Source organism: Sander lucioperca, chromosome 11 (assembly GCF_008315115.2).
Source record: "Sander lucioperca isolate FBNREF2018 chromosome 11, SLUC_FBN_1.2, whole genome shotgun sequence".
NCBI lineage: Eukaryota > Metazoa > Chordata > Actinopteri > Perciformes > Percidae > Sander > Sander lucioperca.
Window position 1 is genome coordinate 21,743,509 of NC_050183.1, and position 17,685 is coordinate 21,761,193.

The 17,685-nt window shown below is 42.3% G+C and overlaps 1 protein-coding gene across 4 annotated transcripts in view; it reads right to left on the bottom strand.

Annotated features, from left to right (window-relative positions):
* kank4 (KN motif and ankyrin repeat domains 4) overlaps positions 1-17,685 on the bottom strand; it is a 75,195-nt gene that overhangs the window by 13,946 nt on the left and 43,564 nt on the right. For 2 of the 4 annotated variants that reach the window (XM_031283936.1, XM_031283935.2), the window contains exons 2-3: positions 4,546-4,619; positions 438-3,989 (exon numbers count right to left, since the gene is read on the bottom strand). In XM_031283936.1, the coding sequence (XP_031139796.1) occupies positions 438-3,989; positions 4,546-4,564 (3,571 nt within the window). In that variant the 5' untranslated portion in view covers positions 4,565-4,619. Of the gene's footprint in view, positions 1-437; positions 3,990-4,545; positions 4,620-13,764; positions 13,841-17,685 lie in introns of those variants that run through there. The other 2 variants (XM_036007268.1, XM_036007267.1) reach the window with 2 other exon arrangements.

Here is a 17,685-nt window from a genome sequence, read left to right on the forward strand (position 1 = left end):
AGACCAGCTTGCTGTAAATACCACCTTGTTGTCAGTTTGATACTACCTTACATCAGCTGAGCAGTGTGCTGGTATGCAGGGCTAAGTGTTCTACCTGAAGTCTATACAAGTGACACCGCAGACATCTGTCAAATCATTTTGTCAATGTTTGGCTGCTCCTGTTGGCCTTTTTGTTCAAGGGAGAGAAGGATGGGGAATTAATATCCAAGGCTACTGAGTTATACACATACACATTAATCATGAGACGTCTTGGCAGAGATCAGAAGGAACATATTGTAATTAAGTGGCATGGAGAGTACGAACTGTGAAAGGATCATTTCAGTGGATATGGAAGTGGAATGGATTCAGCTCATTGAGTCTATTACAAATAAGCAAGGCAAAACAAATAATACGCATGCAGTATAAACCATGGGATACTAACTGAACCACAGGCCTACCTTGTTCTTGTTGTTTGCTGGCAGCAGCAGCTTTCTGGCCTGGTGAGTAGAAAGCAGAGAGGACACTGAGGGAGCTGACCAGCTGACTTTGAATAGAGCTCATTTTGGAAGGACCAGGCTTCCCTGCTGGTTTCCTTGTTGTTGCTGCAGGGACTGCCTTCCCTACAGGCTTGGCTGATGCTCCTTTCCCTGTCTCGGCTCTTTTTCCTGCCTCTGCTCTTTTCCCTGCCGTCTGTTTCTGTGTGCTGGGGCTTTCCTGCTGGCTGGCCGTCTGTTGAGTTCCAGAGCTGCTCCCCAGCTGTGCCCACTGCTCGCCCAGAAGCCCTGTTAACCGGGTTACGACTTGGCCCAAAGCTGCAGGCGATGTTGGTGACTCTCCGGAGCCTCTGCGTGGAGGCTGTGCATCGCCAGCGTCCCGACGTGAGGCCTGGGCTTCACTTGAACCACGACGCTGGGCTGTTTCGCTGGAGCCTCTGCGCAGTGATTGTGTCTCGCTGGCATCTTTCTGAAGGGGTTGAGTCTCACTGGAACTTCTACGAGAGCCCTGAGACTGAGGTTGGGGGTCACATGACCCCTGGCGAGCTGGGCGGGTCTGGGCTTCTCCTGATCCACGACTAGGAGGTTGTGATACACTGGACCCCCTCTGTGGTGCTTTAAGCTCTTTGGAGTCCCGTTGAGTTGCAATGGATTGAGACTGTGCTTTAATTGATTTAGGACGGGTTTGGACTTCACTGGAGCCTGGAAGCGAGGCTTGGGTCTCAGTCTGAGGTTGTGATTGAGATTGTTTCTCACTAGACTCCACCGGATGCCTTTTTGCTAGGGCGTGGTCTTCAACCTCAGACGGAGATGGGGCTTGGTGTTTTAACTGTGGTTCAGAGAGCTGTGTTGGGGTTTGGGCCTCGAGCTGAGGTGGATCCTGTACCTGCACCTGGGGCTGGGTTTTTGTCTGGTGCTGGGACGGCTGGGGTTGAGTTTCACTGGATCCCCTTCGAGGACGCACATGTGCAGCCTGAAGTTGAGGAGGTATTGGCTGGACCTGCTCTGCTGAGAGCTTCCGGCCTCTCGAGGGTCGCACAGGAGCTACTGTCTTCACAGCTGCATTCTCTGCTGCTGCTGCTACTACTACAACAACTGTGTCAGTGACCACAGTTTCTTTGATTGTTGCACAAACTATCATACCTTCTGCTGTTTGTTTCTTCTTTACAGTCTCCAGTGCAATCTGCTGTGTTTCAACAAATTTTGTTAATTCACTCTTTGGGGGTTCAATTTCTTTTGTTTCTGAGTCATTCTGTGCTGTGACTGTTACAATGTCAGATTCTGTATTTTCTCCTTCTGCAACAAGTGGACTGGCACCACCTTCATCCTGGCTTACAATATCTGAAACTACAGTTTGTTCAACCCTGCTTTCTATAGCAGTAACTGAACTCTCTGTGACAACTTTTACAACCACACTTTCACTGTCTCTTTGAAGTCTTTCATTTGCTTTCTTATCTTCCACTCTTTCACTGACCACAGTACCAACATCCTCTACTCCTTCACTGCCTGCACTTTCTCTTGCTTCTGTACCTCTGGCTGGATTGTTATCCTCTCGTCTTTCAATCTCTGTCTCAGTCTGCTGGTCTGTCCTCTGTGCTTCCACTGTCTCTGTCACCCTGTCCACAGTGTCCACTCTCTCTGTCACCGTCCCACGGTCTACACTGCTGGCCCTCCGTCTCTGCGGATGGTCTGTTGCTGTCTCTCCCTCTGTTTCTGTGACTTGGTTTACCCTTTCTGCTACAGGTGTCTCGGTCATCTGATCCTGTGTGGCGATCCTCTCTGTTACTGTGCCACGTTCCATGCTGTTGGCTCTGGCTCTTGGTGGGCTCACAGCAGCTACTTCTGTCTCCACCTCTGTCACCTGTTTGTTTGTGTCAACTTTATCAGTCTCTGCTCCTTGATCTATACTTCCAGCCCTTGGTTTGGATGAATACACTTCAATGCAGATTCTATCTGTATCTGTTCCCTGATCTACTGTCCCAGGCGGTTCTGTCTCTGTCTCTCGGTTTGCAAAATCTACTTTCTCTGTCTCTGTCCCTGTGTCAATACTCTCTCTTCTTGGCCTGCTGTGTGCTTCTGATGTACACACCTCCACTCTCACTCCATCACTCAATTGTAGTATTTGCTCCTCTTTTTCCTTGTTCTTATCTATTTGTTCTTTCAAAAGAGTATTAGTTCTCTCCAGGTCTTGGGTAGCTTGAGTAAGTTTAGCCTCCAGTATCATTAGCTTCTCCTGCAGATTCTGCATACTGTCTGGGTCAAGTTTTCCTTCTTTTGCTGCATCACCATCTTGAATACTGCTAGTCTCTGCATCTTTTAAAGCCACCCTAAGTGATGTTAATTCCTGTCCTGCAATGTCCCGTGATAGCTTTTGCACTGCTTGCTCCAGTGGACTCTCTTTTTGTTTATCTGATTTTTCTGACAGCTGTGTTTGTCTCAACGATTCTTGCTCTGACAACCAACCCACTTCTCCATGTGCTAAGGAACTCTTCAAAGATTCCTGATTTATCGCCCTCTCTTTTTGTAACACTTTACTTTTCTCTGTAACACCTTGTTTCACTTTCCCTGTTCCCAGCTTTGTTGGCACTCGCTCTGAAGCGTCTAAACCTCCAGTGGGTTGATTCATCAAAGCTAAGTTGAGCCCTTCTGTTGGTCTGTGACCTTGTGGCTGAGTGCATGTCGCGGAATCAGAATACGGTGCTATTGTAGAGGATAATGTGGAAACCTGGTCCTGGGCTTGGGCCTGGACCTGAAGCAGTAGCTTCTCCCTTTCCTTCCTCAGTGAGCAGATCTGTGCCTTTAGTTCTGGAATGGTTTTGACCTGCTCTTCCAGCTCTCTGACCCGCTTCAGTGCCACTGTGATCTGCTGGTGAAGCCCTGTCCGATCCTGAGGAACACACCGTCTCTCTGTTATGTCCGGTGAAGGACGGAACACGTTCTCTGCTGAGCCACTCTCCGGTGTTCCCATGGTACAGTCTGGACTGCTTGAATCAGAACCTTTCCGCTGCTGTAGGGTGATGGGCATGCTTGATGCTCGCAGCAGGTTCGGACGACTTTGAATCCCTACAGTGGTCTCTTCAACAGCCCGAGCCCCAGCTCCTACTTCATCTCTGGGCTTTGCTGAAATGTAGCCAGCTCCCTGACTGGTTGTCCCCCTGCTGCTCTGGCTGGAAGTTCCCCCTTCACTTGCCCTGAAGTCGAAGATCTGTTGGACCTCTGTCACCCGTGATTTAGGCTTGGGCCCTAGGGTGGACGTCCCAGACCATGTGCTGTCCTTAGGGGCAGGCCTGGCCCCATGCCCAGGAAGGCTGAAATTTCTGGGAAGCGTACTGAATTTGGCTGGGCCCTTGACCCTGCGCTGAATGTGGACCCTTTTAATAGTGTTGCCTTTTTCAATGTCGTCAACATACTTGAGGAAGTCCAGGTCCAGGTGGAAGCCATAGGGAGTTTCCACAGAGTAGGGCAGCTGCTTCCTCTGAACACTGCCCTCACTGGCTTTGGTCTGAAAGCCGTTGGCTGTAAGGATTTAAAATGAGAATCAATCAATCAATCAATCAATGCTTCTTCTCCCACTACTACAAATAATAACTGACAATAATAATAATCACTGAAATTATACAACTAAAATGCATTTACATGCGCAATTGCTTGATAAAAATGAACATGAACCAAATCACAGACTATCATCACCATTATTATTATTCATTTTTACCCACTTGTACAGACAGGATGTACTGTGCTGCACACATGGTGCTTCATTATGTAAAACCATATCACTTACTGGGAAGTAATTATCATGCAGTGATTGCGCCAAAACAAACTAATCAGCATGCAAAATGATGCTCATGCTGTGTCAACTTATGAATACAGTATTAGACGGGGCGGTTATCACCTGAAGGAAATAAACCCTTCACTGCTTTTTGCCACATAATTTAAATGTTTAACCGTTTATGTAAGATATTGTAACAAAAGTCTGATTCTACATGACTAATTACTGTACTTACAGTTAGAAAAATAAGAAATGTGTGTGGCACAAATTTGTTTGTTTAAATGCACGTTTAGTGACACTCACCACTTTTCTTGTCCATCATGGGAGGAGGAGTTCTCAGTCATTGACTTGTGTTTGCTACAGTTGGAGCTGGCAGCCTGGATAAAACAGAAATGAGAGAGCTGTGTGAGATACTAAATGATTGGCCATCATTGTCATCTGAACAGAACTGAATTCTACATTCTGCCGTGTCTAAATTTTACAAGGGAATGACAGATCTGTGAAATCAAATGAAAGAAGGAAAACAGTGTCTTGTCCTGGACATGTTTAGCCTGAAACAGCCTGAAGGTTTCCTATATTACAGCAACTGAAATAAGACAAAATGATCAACAACTCACACAAGAGAGAAATATTTGCCTCTCTGAGATAAGATACTACATACTCCACTTTGGTTGGTTGCCAGGAAAAAATTGTACAAAACATGCAGATTTATGTCAAAACTAATCTAAGCAATCTGCAACAGTATTAAGGTAAACTGAACATGATGTCAAATGTGCATGCAGTAATATGACAACAAAAAAACAATGCACATATTTTATGACAAATAGTTTCCTTTTATAAGTTAAGTATACAGCAGGGCAGCAGCGCTAACAGTCCAGATGGTTATAGTGAGGTGAGAAAAGGCATTGCAATTATTAGGCTTTTATATAGCTATGACATTGTATGTAATATAAAGGTAAATATGCAGTTAATTATTGTGCAGTCGCAGCTACTCTACTAAAGACAACATTATGAAGTTATATTAAGCAACAGCTAATATTAATAGCACAATGAGGGGAAAGGCAGTGCCATTGTGTCCATTAACTTAAATTAATTTGCCTTTTAATTTGCCATTTAAAGTCCACAAAAAACCTGGACAGGCCCACAGAAGGGAACACGTTCCATTTGGTGCCACTTTGCATCATTTGTTCCACTTGGAGAAGCCAAGAAACCAGAGCCACTTGCCCATTTAGTTTTTTACAATGAGCTTACTGAAGAGTAGAGCTAAGGAAAATGGAAAACAATTCACAAAGGGAGTCCAAACTTTTAAGGACCTATGTAAAGCTTTCTAATAAAATATCCAATACTAATAAAACCTAGGCAATTCGGCAAGATTTGAGTGAGCTGCACAGCTGAAATCCACATTAAATGAACACTTGAGCCCTTATAGACATATATCAACTTTAAGGCTATTTAGCAAATAGGCACACATTATTCATGCAATTTCCATGCAAATTTGTGTCACTGGCTTCTATGTTGAGTGCCTAAAGCCCTGGTTTAATACATGCTGGAGCTCAAACTTCAACATGGGAGGTGCAAATTAGCATTTTCACAATTTTTAATAGGTGGTCTAGACACTACAGGTGGGGTTTTTATTGGTTTCATGCATTGTATTTTATTATGCCCCTGGGTTACAAGTTACTGCAGATGTTATAACTGATGCTTTATCTTAATTCAAATAGTTATAATAATGCAACAGTGCAGGTTTGCTTTCCTATGTTGATACCATTTAAATACCATAAAGGTCTAGTGGGAATATGGAAACACTGCAGAGAGGCAGTTTACCCATTTGAAATGGCTGCTTTGATGTCTCAAAAGAATGGGAACACGCAACTCCACATTGTATCTTTCTACAAGAAGTTTGTGATACTGGAAGCATTGTCTAATGCATACAGACTCCCAACAAACCAGTTGGCCTTTTCTCTGTAGCTGTTCAGGCAATGTTCTAGTTTCTAATCAAATTTTCAACTGACCCTGTGCCTACTTGTATTTCTAAAAGTCCCCCACACTCAATAACGCAATAAAACATCCATTGCACCATATTTAGATATGATTGTGTGCTTGTACAACACAGTACTTAGCTGATATACAGAAGTTTGGAGTAAGTGCATAGTCCTGGCCACAGAGTAAGCTGTGTGTTGTGCAGTGCTGAGTGGGGACATATTGCAAGGTAAGCATTACATGAGCTGGCAATGCAATCAATCAAAATGACAGCCAGTCCACCCAGGGGCCTAAGCAGGAACTTTGACCAGCTCTATTTGGCCGTTGTACCATCTTTGTAGAATAAACCTTAATAATGAGAAGAGCTGGTAACCTGGGTCAGAATTGTTGTGTATGTTACAGATGTACGGATATACAGGCATACATACAGATAGACACACAGAGCAACTGACTGACAGACTCTGCACAGGATCTGACACCATGTGATTGCAACCATGGCAACCATTCTTTAATCCACTACTTCTGTATGTCCCAGGAGTGAGGAGAGCGGAGAGCACAGGCATTCCTGACTCTTCCTGATGCATAATGCGACTACGATCGTCTCGCTGTCCTTAAGGCTTAATTAGCAGATATGGGAGCAGAAGAATGCTGCTCGTAATTGCTGAGTGAAGTACAGGCAGAACCCACTGGCAATTATACACAGTGGGCAGGCAACAAAACCCTCCTTAATTAGATCATTACTGAAACGGAGAGACAGAGGTAGAGTGGGAGAGAATAGAGAAGGGACAGAAAGAGGGGGATCTTAAAAAAAGGGGGAGGAGTGAAGAAAGAATAGAGATAAGGTGGAGAATATGTGGAGAAAGATGAAGAATGAAAGCTTCAGTTTGGCAGACGAGTATGACACAAAGAAATGAGGAGGGCAGAAGAGGCAGAAAAGATGATGCTGTGAAAAACATGCCACAGTAACAATCAGTGACTTGACAGAACTGCTAGGAAAGAGGGAAAGAGTCTACCTGGCCTTCCCCACAGTGCAGTTATGAGGATTTTTAAAGTTTTTTCTTTTAATTAAAGTCACTGTAAATGCTTGTTTGAACAGAACAATCATGTTATAGGCTATTTGGTAGGCTTCAGCAGGGTAATATGGATGATTACTATAAATGACAAGCCATAATATCAGTCTCTAAACATCAACTGCAAAAGTTTGTATGTGTAGACAGTGTTAGTGAAGCACAGTAACTTGTAGATTATCCAGGTTAGGCTAGCGATTAAATATTGGAAGCGCCTGATCATGCACGATCCACACTGGATTACAGTCATAATGACTCTGAGCTAAAAGCTCATAAAGGTTATGCTAATCCAAATTCACAGTATTTGCCACAGGCTACACAAGGCTAAAAGGAAGCCACGGGTATGTTATGTGTGTCCAAAACTGTGTTTGCGAACTTTGCGTGTGTTAGCACTTATTTAGTCATTCCCTTTGTCAGTGTTTGTTTGTGTGTGTGTGTGTGTGTGTGTGCTTACATTGCTTACAATATGTAAGGTTTATGTGTGTGTGTGTGTGTGTGTGTGTGTGTGTGTGTGTGTGTGTGTGTGTGTGTGTGTGTGTGTATGTCTGGTTGAGTCACTGTTTTTGAACAGACTCACACAATCTCTTAATAACCACTCAAAGGACATGCAGCAATCTCTCAACACCAATCCAATAAGCGTGACAGCTGGCTGAGAGGCGACGACATCGGTAATGTGAAGCCCGGAAGACAGGAATAATGAGAGTGTAGTAAATAAGCTCATACTGACAGCCAGTAGTTTTCATATGTCATCATCAGCGTGGAAACCTTAACCTCAAGTATAGTTTCTAAGGATATTTTGGATGAGAGACCCAAGGAATCAACTAAATACTCAAAGTTTTTTATATTGTAAAATGTCTAAAATGCACAGCAGTCGATGGTGAAAATGGCTATTTCTGCAAAAACAGCTTATGATGATAAAAACTGAGGTTGCACCGACAGCCAAGCTTTTCAAATTATACCTACACCCACTCTGAGTTTTACACACCAGAGAAACACATGTACACGGATAATTGCTGACCCAACCTACCAAGAAAAGGGGGAAAAACATTAATTGAATGTCATGGGTCATTACATTGGAGTGCCTGTGTACTGGAGATTGAATTAGTCTGATACACTGACACAGAGCAGGCTACGATAGAAGACAGGCCAACAGGAAATAAGATTTGAGAGCGCAAGCAGGGGACAGGAGGTGGGCGGTTGGGGGAGAGAAAGTGGGTGAGAAAGTGAAAAAGAGGCAGAGATGGGAGTGGCAGCTGTACACTCATATCTCAGACATGCAGAGCAGCTTTACCGTTATATTTCCCTCTCTTCCAGCTCTCATTTTGTCATTTTCTGTCTCAAACTCTATCTCATTAAAAAAGCAGCAGCAGAGGATAGCAGGCAACAATAACACAGGTCCCAAGTCCTTATCACAGCCCTGACATGGGACCAGCTATCTCTGTTTACCCATGTCCTACCTTGAGAATGAAGGCAGGATTGTCCAGTTTAATATGCCGACTCTCAGCCTGAGAGAGCCACAAAAAAAAATTCAAGCCAGAGCACATGTGCAGACAAACACAGGGACACTGATAAGGACACATATGCAAAGTACTGAATACTTTGGTTAAATGCCTACTGCAGCACAATCTAACAGTAATGCAATTTTAACAAAGCAGCAAAAGATGGTATCTCACGGGGCACCACACGCAAAGATTACTTTGCAACCTAATCTGGGTGTTTAAAGGTACCATATTAACATGTAAAGCTTTTTGAGGACATTTCTAAATTTAAAGTTACTGGATTAAAAACTAAATCTAGCCGTTTTTACAGCAGTTTCTAACTTGCTCTCCTCAATAGAGAAATTAATTAAATCTGGCAAGTTTGCAGGATTTATAAGCTTTCACTAAGCAGGTTTACCTCATTCGAATTAGAAGAGTTATTGTTGAAAGCCAATCAGGACCACAACTGTGTTGTAAATTGTTTTTTTTTTCTTGCATTTTTATTTGGGTATCTTGCTATATATATATATATATGAGCAATTAAAAACAAATAAAAAACATGTAGCATGCACAATTTAGGTGTCATGGATTACACCTGCTCAAAAGCACACAAAGTACTGTCTTTCCTGTGCTATTTTCAAACCTCGGAAAGAGAAAATAACACAGTTCACAATTCACAGTTCATTAGCTATTAAATGCATCATTGCTCTATTCAATACACTTTGCTGCTACACACTCACTTGATCTGGTATGACCAGTAGTTTATGGTAACCAATGTTAGCTAATGTCTGCAAACTGTTCCTTTCTAGGTGCTGTTGTTACACTACGTTTTAGAATTTACCATAAGCCACTGTTCAGTAAAAGTCTTGCTTCAAATAGATTTAACATCACATTATGAAAGCTGTTACTTTTTTTCAGGAGGTTAAATTAAATATGTTTGTTATCCATTTTGTACTCATTTGCTGCCCATTACAGAAACATTCCCTATGATAAGAGTGTGAGTGAGTGACGCAGCTGATGGTGCAATTAGTTCAATCTACTGGGTTGCAATTGTGGATGACAATCTTGCATAATGACACACTACAACACGGAGATGCTCTTGAGCAACAAACTGAGAAAATTCATTGACAGGACAAATGGGAAATGGAAAGTTTCTGATTGCTGAACCAGATCTGAACTAGGAGACATTTATCTGATATCTCAGTGCTTAGCCTATGTCTGCTTTGACAAACAGATCAATCCCTCTGCTCTACAAGAGCTATTTGAGAAAAGTCTGGTTCATCAAATCAAAGATTATCTCTGTCTGTGTTATAGTATATTGCAATAATACTACTACTATTCTACTACTATAATACATGTTCTGGGCCAATTTGGCTTTAATCGTTGTTCTGTCAGGCCCATTCTAGTTCATCATCCAGACCTCATCTTTTTTCAGTCCTCCTAATCAAGTATGATCTAGTCTAGTCTAGTACAGCAGTGTCTGTATTCACAAGGGGCCAGATTGTTCCCTTTGTGCTACACAGCATCTGGCGATCAACCCCAGAGAGAAAATGAGAGAGAGAACTTCTGTCTATGGGCTTCATTAAACAGTGGCTAAATCATCCCGCAGGGCTGTAGTGAGTAGGCTACTGTTTTATTATAGGTCAGTTTAAACTGCTTTCCTGTGAGGAACTGCAAATTAAGATAATGGGTTGCACTGGATACTTTAATAGAGTGGGACATGAATTTTAATGTAGTTATGATAAGCAGATGTTGTGTTTATAGTACAATAGTGACAAATATGGGCAAAAATAAACTACCTCCAGTCCTTTGCGGGTTAAAAGTTATTTGTAGAGCCCAAAAGAGACAAAAAAACAAGAAAAAATCTGTTATCACTGCTTTCGTTTATCTTACATCAAACAGTATGTTCTGTTTCTGACTGCTGAATAGAAATGTTATTTCTAAGCTCAGGGCAAACAATAAATGAATGCTTATACAAAAAAGGCACAAATTTGATGGTTTTTAAGTCTATCTTTCTATTGTTCATTTGCAAGTTTTCTTTGCCTCTGCGTAAGGAAATTAGTTGCAAGGATATCAAACACTACAGTGCCCAAGGACTCCACTTACATTCAGAACGATGACTAAGAAGCTACAGGATGCATGTGGAGGGTGACCTCCAGTGTATCTTTCTGTTGAACTCGGAAAGATCAGCTGCTGTCAAATATTGGCATTCTATCGCATTTTCAGCATGTTATGGCTACACTGATCCCCTGATTTAATTTCCTTGTCAACACTTCCGTCTATACACAGACACCCAATGCAGTGTAAACAGAACTGTGTCTCATTTTTGAGCCCTTTATTTGGACCACTATGTGTACGCCATGTTCACAAAAGGCCTTCACACATCAGCAGAAGAATCACTTTGCACCGTGAGCCATGGTTCATCTATAGAAAGAGCAATGATGCTCAACCTCTCAGCAAGGCTATATTAGGCACTGAACATCAGTCAGATTTACACAACACTGCTATTCTCAAAGTATAAATTATATGAACTTTAACTGTCCAAACAGATTACATCTGAATGAGGAGCCTAAACAGTGAGAAAGACTCTAAAATAAATGAAAAGGCATTGCATTGCATTTCATGTCAACAATCAGCTACTAGGTTTGGTTTACTGTGCTCCAATAAATCCTAAATGTTTCTATTCTGCCATAAAACATTTAAAAAGAATGGGCTGGGATTAAGTAAATATATTAATGACATTGGCAGATACTCTGCTGGATCTCAGAAGAGTACAGCTACATTCTGTCACCTCCGACCCTTTCTGTGATCATTTATTCTGTATTGTATTGAGTACTGTACCTGACACACTGTATCCTTCCCTTGTCGAGCGACTGCATGTGTATAAAACACTGTTTTACCTGCGGTTCATAAGTGGTACCTGCTAACCAAGGTGGTAATTCATGGATTCAATCCAATCACCATTTCATACTAAGTCATATGAAATACATATACTTTGTGATCGGCTATTTTTACGTGAACATACAGTATGAGGGCAGGTGAAAGAGACACTTTCTCCGTCTACACTGTGCGAGATGTTTAATTTTGGAGAAAAGCTGTTTTTGGTGGTGTAAACGGTGTGGAAAGAAGTCAAAAATAGATGCCATTTCAACTTTATCTGCATTATCATGGACATTACCTTAGCGTCCCCCCCCCCCCCCCCATCTCCCGCTTCTGCCTCGTCTGTCAAAGGACAGATAACCCTTACGCCATGCCCTCCCTGCAACTGTTTTCTTATCAGCCTATCGCTTGATTGTTTATCCCTCGTTACACAGAATGAAAGCATCTTCCTTTTTCAGGCGGCTCTCCTCAGGCCCTACTGGTATTCCAGCACAAGGAGCAGCTGCCTGCTTTCATTAGCGATAAGGGAAGTGACACACCATCTATTATTCATTGAAGCACACAGCCAACCCCTTCTAGCTGGAGCTGGGTTAGCATTACAGCTATGTCCGCTCATGGAAGTTAATTAGGGGGGGTGAAGTAACTGCTACCGCTAATTAGCATGTGGGCTATCGTACTATTCCTATGTCAACATTAGTGGATGTTAAAATGGGTCGAAGGGATGGTGATAAGAGATAAAATTAGCAGGAACAGTTGGAGATGGACAGCAGAGTAAGGGATAGCAGAAATATAGAAAGAAAGAAGAGAAAATAGATAGATAGAGAGAAGATGACAGAGAAGGTGTGCTGTACGTTGCCACAGAGGAGTAGATCACTTACAGTGCTGCCATGTCACATTACATCCACTTCTACTCATTATGACAAAAACAACTCACAAACAGCAAACATGTATAAAATATTCAAATGTGCAATATCAGCAAGTTTCAGCTGATGTATCAACACACGCTCACAGAAACATGAGTTATAAATACATCTGTGTCCCCCTGCTCATTAATTATCACTTTCTACTTACACAGCCAAAATAGAGAGAGCACTCACTCACATGCAATCACTAAATTCTAACACAGTCGGGCAAACATGAAATAAGACGTTTTTGCATGGAAGCACACACAAACATGCATTCACACACAATTTATTCCCCCTCATAGTCACACCCCCCCTGGTAATAAAGAGCCTTCCTGACACCAACAGAGTGTGAAGCCAGGCAGGCCATGGCTGTGCAGCACAGTCTGCAGAGCAGGCAGAACGACTCTAGGAAGAAATCAACACTTCTAAATTCACACACTATTGATCTTTGCATGATGACAGCAGCTCGGCTTCCGCTTGCACACACAGAAAAACACACGTGTACGTAGGAGAACACAGATCGGACACGCATATTCAAATACTGCCAAGGAAAAAAATATTTGGCTGATTGCCACACTGAGTAGCTCAATACTCATTTCACTGTGTTGCGTGTGTGTGTGTGTGTGTGTGTGTGTGTGTGTGTGTGAGAATGGCTGAACACATGCATGTGTGTTGCCCATTTATTCCTCCCGCATTGTGTCAGCTGCCAAAGCTGTGTGCGCTAACATTCTGTGGACAAAAAAACACCATTCTCTCTCTCTCTCTCTCTCTCTCTCTCTCTCTCTCTCGCTCTCTCGCGCTCTCTCTCACACACACACACACACACACACACACACACACACACACACACACAGACATGCACACATGCGCTTACACATTTAAACAAACACATACACACTCTTTCTTTCTCTCTTCACACTCTTTGTCACACATCCCAGGCAGAAACATGTGACCTATGTTCTACCCTGCAAAAATAGACTGGGAAAGAGGGAGTGAGAGAAGAGAGAGGTGAGGTGTAGCAGATTAAAGGAAGGGAAGATGAGCAATGTGAGATAAACAAAATGAATTATGGCAGATAAAAACGAAAAAAAATGAATAAAGAGAGCAAACTTGAGAGAAGAAAATAGCGAGAGGACACAAGCAAACAAGATAAAAATGGGAGGATGAGTCTGAATAAGGGAGTAAACTCCCATTGGGTGGTTTGCCTCTAACCTGCCATGGAGCTCCACTCACCTCCTGTCCTTCCTGTTTCTGTTCCTGTGAGTGCTACTGACCCTGTCTCTCTTTTACCCACAGCAGAAAGAAAAAAAAAGGAGGGAGGGTGGGAAAGGGGTGGCGGTGTTGCAAGATATGGTTCTGAGAAGAGAAGAGAAGAGAAGAGAAGAGAAGAGAAGAGAAGAGAAGAGACGAGAAGAGAAGAGACGAGAAGAGAACAGACGAGAAGAATAGAGGTTCTCTAGCTGGTCAGACTACCTGCCTTCTTATTATGATGGATTCATCAGCCTGCCCGCTGCAACCAACTGGCCCAGAAAAAAATACCCTATAAGATAAATGGGCTCAATAAAACACACACACACACACACACACACACACAGTAATCAAACACCACTTGATTGTGTATGTGTTGATAGTGCAGCAACTTTAAGTTTGTAGATGTGAGTGTGTGTAAAGATTTCCTGAAGTGCAAGTGACCGCAAGGGAGACATGAAGCATAGCAGTCCTGTGTGTTTTAGTGCAAACTTTTTTTGTGTAAGGGCCTGTGTTCATTCATGCATCTCCTGGTGTGTGCACGCAAGTGTGTTTCTGAGGTACGTGTGCGTATATGTGTATTATGCCTGTGGGCACAAGGCCTGCCCTACAGTGAACTCCCACCGTGCACCAGTCTAATTATTACTGGAGGACTTAAAGTCAACCCCCACTGTTCTGCCACAGGGCCACATGAGGCCTGCTTTGACCAGGTCACGCTCCAAACGACATCGAAAGTGCTTTTTAGAAGCATCAAACTAGCCATGCTGAGGTATCATCTCTGTGAAATTTAAAGAGTAAACCCCCTAGTTAGCTCTGTCCATCGCAATCACAGAAAGCAGTCTAATGAGTAAACCCTTGCTAGCCCAGCTGGCTCTGTAGTGTAAATGAGGTAAATAATTAACAGCCTTTAAATAGGCTAACTGCCCAGGCTAATGGGTCCTATCTCTTATCTCGCTCCTGCACCGCTCCCTCAGACCACCAAAGCTAATTCCCCTCTAAGGGAGTGTGTGGAACCCATTTTAAAAGTAAACATTCACCCTAAAACAGCTCAGCAGCAAGCACGCAGCATCTGTAAAATATATCCTCCACACATGCCATGTGAGTGCAGAGATATACAGAGCACATGAAATATTCATATGGATATATGGCATAGCTGTAGCAATGCCAGGCCTCTAAATAAAACCCATCTGAATGGATGTTTCCTGAGAAGGCTTCATTTTAAGTTGACACTTACACTGCCGATAGCCTAACTGCTAATTTGCACTTTAATTGTCTCATAAATTACTTTGTGTACTTTGATAATGCTATTTGTAATGACTAAATAAGAGTAAGGGAAGCAGAACATGTGGGGATGTCTGTGAGTGTGTTGTGGAGAAAACTGTGATGCTGATGAGCTAACAAGACCCCAGACAGAAAACATGCAGTACAGCACATAGACAGGACTGTACAGTATGGTAACTTTGCTTTGTATTATGGATACACAGAATAGTGGAATCAAATACACATTAAATATGAAAATAAATATTATGTTGGACCTTCTGCACAAATTTGTAACAACTTTTAGTATGCTTCTTGCTCAATTGATAAAAGAAGACGTGATTTTGACTTGCACAGAGAACCTTTGTCAAACACAAACTGAGACAATGTTTACATCTGCGGCTATATCCTCCCCACTCCCTAGGTGTCCAACACACTGCATACAATCAGCTCAAATCCTTTCATCTAAAGCCGCAGACTGAAAGAGGGTGTAATGCGGCCTCGAGAGTTAAGCTTCCCTCTTGCCGATCACATGAACCTTCTCCTGTCAGGAGGGATCAGATCCCACCTCAGACCCCTAGGACTTCTAGAGTCTCACTCCTCTCTTGTCTTTTCTCTGTGTCGAGGTTAGACATTGTCCGTCCATCTCGCTTGTTCTTATATTAAAAGAAAAGAAAATGCAATGTCAAAATAGTGTGCACGGAAACAGGGACTGCCTTTCTGCCTAAAGTTCAAGGAGCCCTTTTGTCTTGAGATGGAGAAGATGCAGTATGAAATCAAATGGTGGGTTGGTGCTGCACCCACAATAACAGAGGGTATTAGACTGACCCTCTCAATCATGGCAGAGATATTCACATGACCACATGACCACATGACCACATGACCGTGAGACCTGTGGGGAAATACCTCCTGAAAGGGTTTCCCAAAAGGCAAGGGCCTAAAAGGAGCCTAAAAGTTGGGTGTGGATGTAAATGAACTACTTTGTATGTCGTGTCTTTTGACCATTTCTCAAGGAGGAAATGATTATAGCTGTTCTGAACTGCCGAGCTCAAAGGCAGGGAGAAAAACTGGCCATGATAGAGAGGGGCAACATGCAATATTCGTTTTAATATGGGAATAACAGAAGACACTTTCGACAAACTTTCTCAAAGGCATTCATAGTGTTGCACTTGTTTGTACATACAAAAAATGACGGAATAATTTGTGTAAAGAATGAAGAAAAAAAAGAGATTAAATGATACATTTATTTCCTGCATACTGTCCGGCTCAATTGTCGGATGCAAAATTACACTGTTTTTTTGACCCCTTCACCCCTTGTTTTTCTATAATACGGTCTATAATAATCAGTCAGCTGATTTCTCCCTTTGCTCCCGTCATAATTACAAGAATAGGTGTAAGAGTTGTGGACAGTCAGGTGGCCGCTGAAAGCAGGGATCTTGACGGACCGTAACCCTGGCTTCAGAGATCTTTACTCTCTACATCTGAAACAGAATTTTAAATTCTTGAAGTGTATTGTTGTGTCTTCCTGCTCCAGTGTTGGCAACAACACACAGTTACAATGTTAAAATAACAACAGTCAGTGTTGTGCAAAGTCTGGCACCGCAGGATTCTGCAAATGTATGTGTTCGAATGCGTCTGGCGGTGTGTAAAAAAACTTAAAAGAACTGCTGCACTCCAGAGCTCATAAACATACAGCTCAGCATAACAACTTGGAGTCATATGCAGAGTGTTTTTATAACTGGTAGTGGCAAAAGAAACACTGCAAAATCAAGTATTTGTAATTTGCAGAATGTAATTATATTTAATAGAAAGTGACCACAGCCAGGAACTGTCACCACTCATCAGCAGCCTAAGTTTGGCTCCTACTAATTCTTCAACTCACCTCAAATCAGGTTACCTTTACATGCATGTTTTTAAATTATCCCAATTCTGGGAATAGCAGTTAATGTAATTGTTCATTATACTTAAGGAATACACTCCTGTTAATCATTTTAAATGCTAGCTGTGTCTCGTAACATAATTTGGTGTGCTATTGTTACAGTTTCAGAACACTGGCAGCTTGAGATTTATGCCAAGTCTCGCAACACACAATTATCTGTGCAAGTGTAGCCTGCAGTATGTGTGTGCATGTGTGTGAGAGGGTGCAAGTGCAAAAACCCCAAACTGTTTTTACTGGCAAAGCTCACAGCTCTCAAGCAACATCAAATCCAACAGCTTGAAGCCTTCTGGAAAAAAAAAGTTTTTGTCTCAAAATGAACTAAATACGAAGGCACAAAAATGGTATAAAATGTAATTAACTCACAAATTTTCAATTTTAGAATGGAAATCTTCTGTTTTGTCTGTGCAATGACACTCTGGCGCAGAAAATTTGCTCTCAATTTATACCTTAAAGGCGCGCTCCCATTTGCCAAATGCAACTGTGGTTGTGTTTTCTAATTAAAGTTCAGAGTTGTGTTTTAAATTTCACGTCTTTCTTTCTTAATACAGTACCAGTAATGTGTAATCATTCATAAATGAGACCATGTTTTGCTTTCGGATACATAACATTTCAGTTAAATCCTATTTGGCAATACATCAACGTTTAGGCTTGCCATTCTTTTCATAGTTTTACAGTGTTCCTCGTTAATC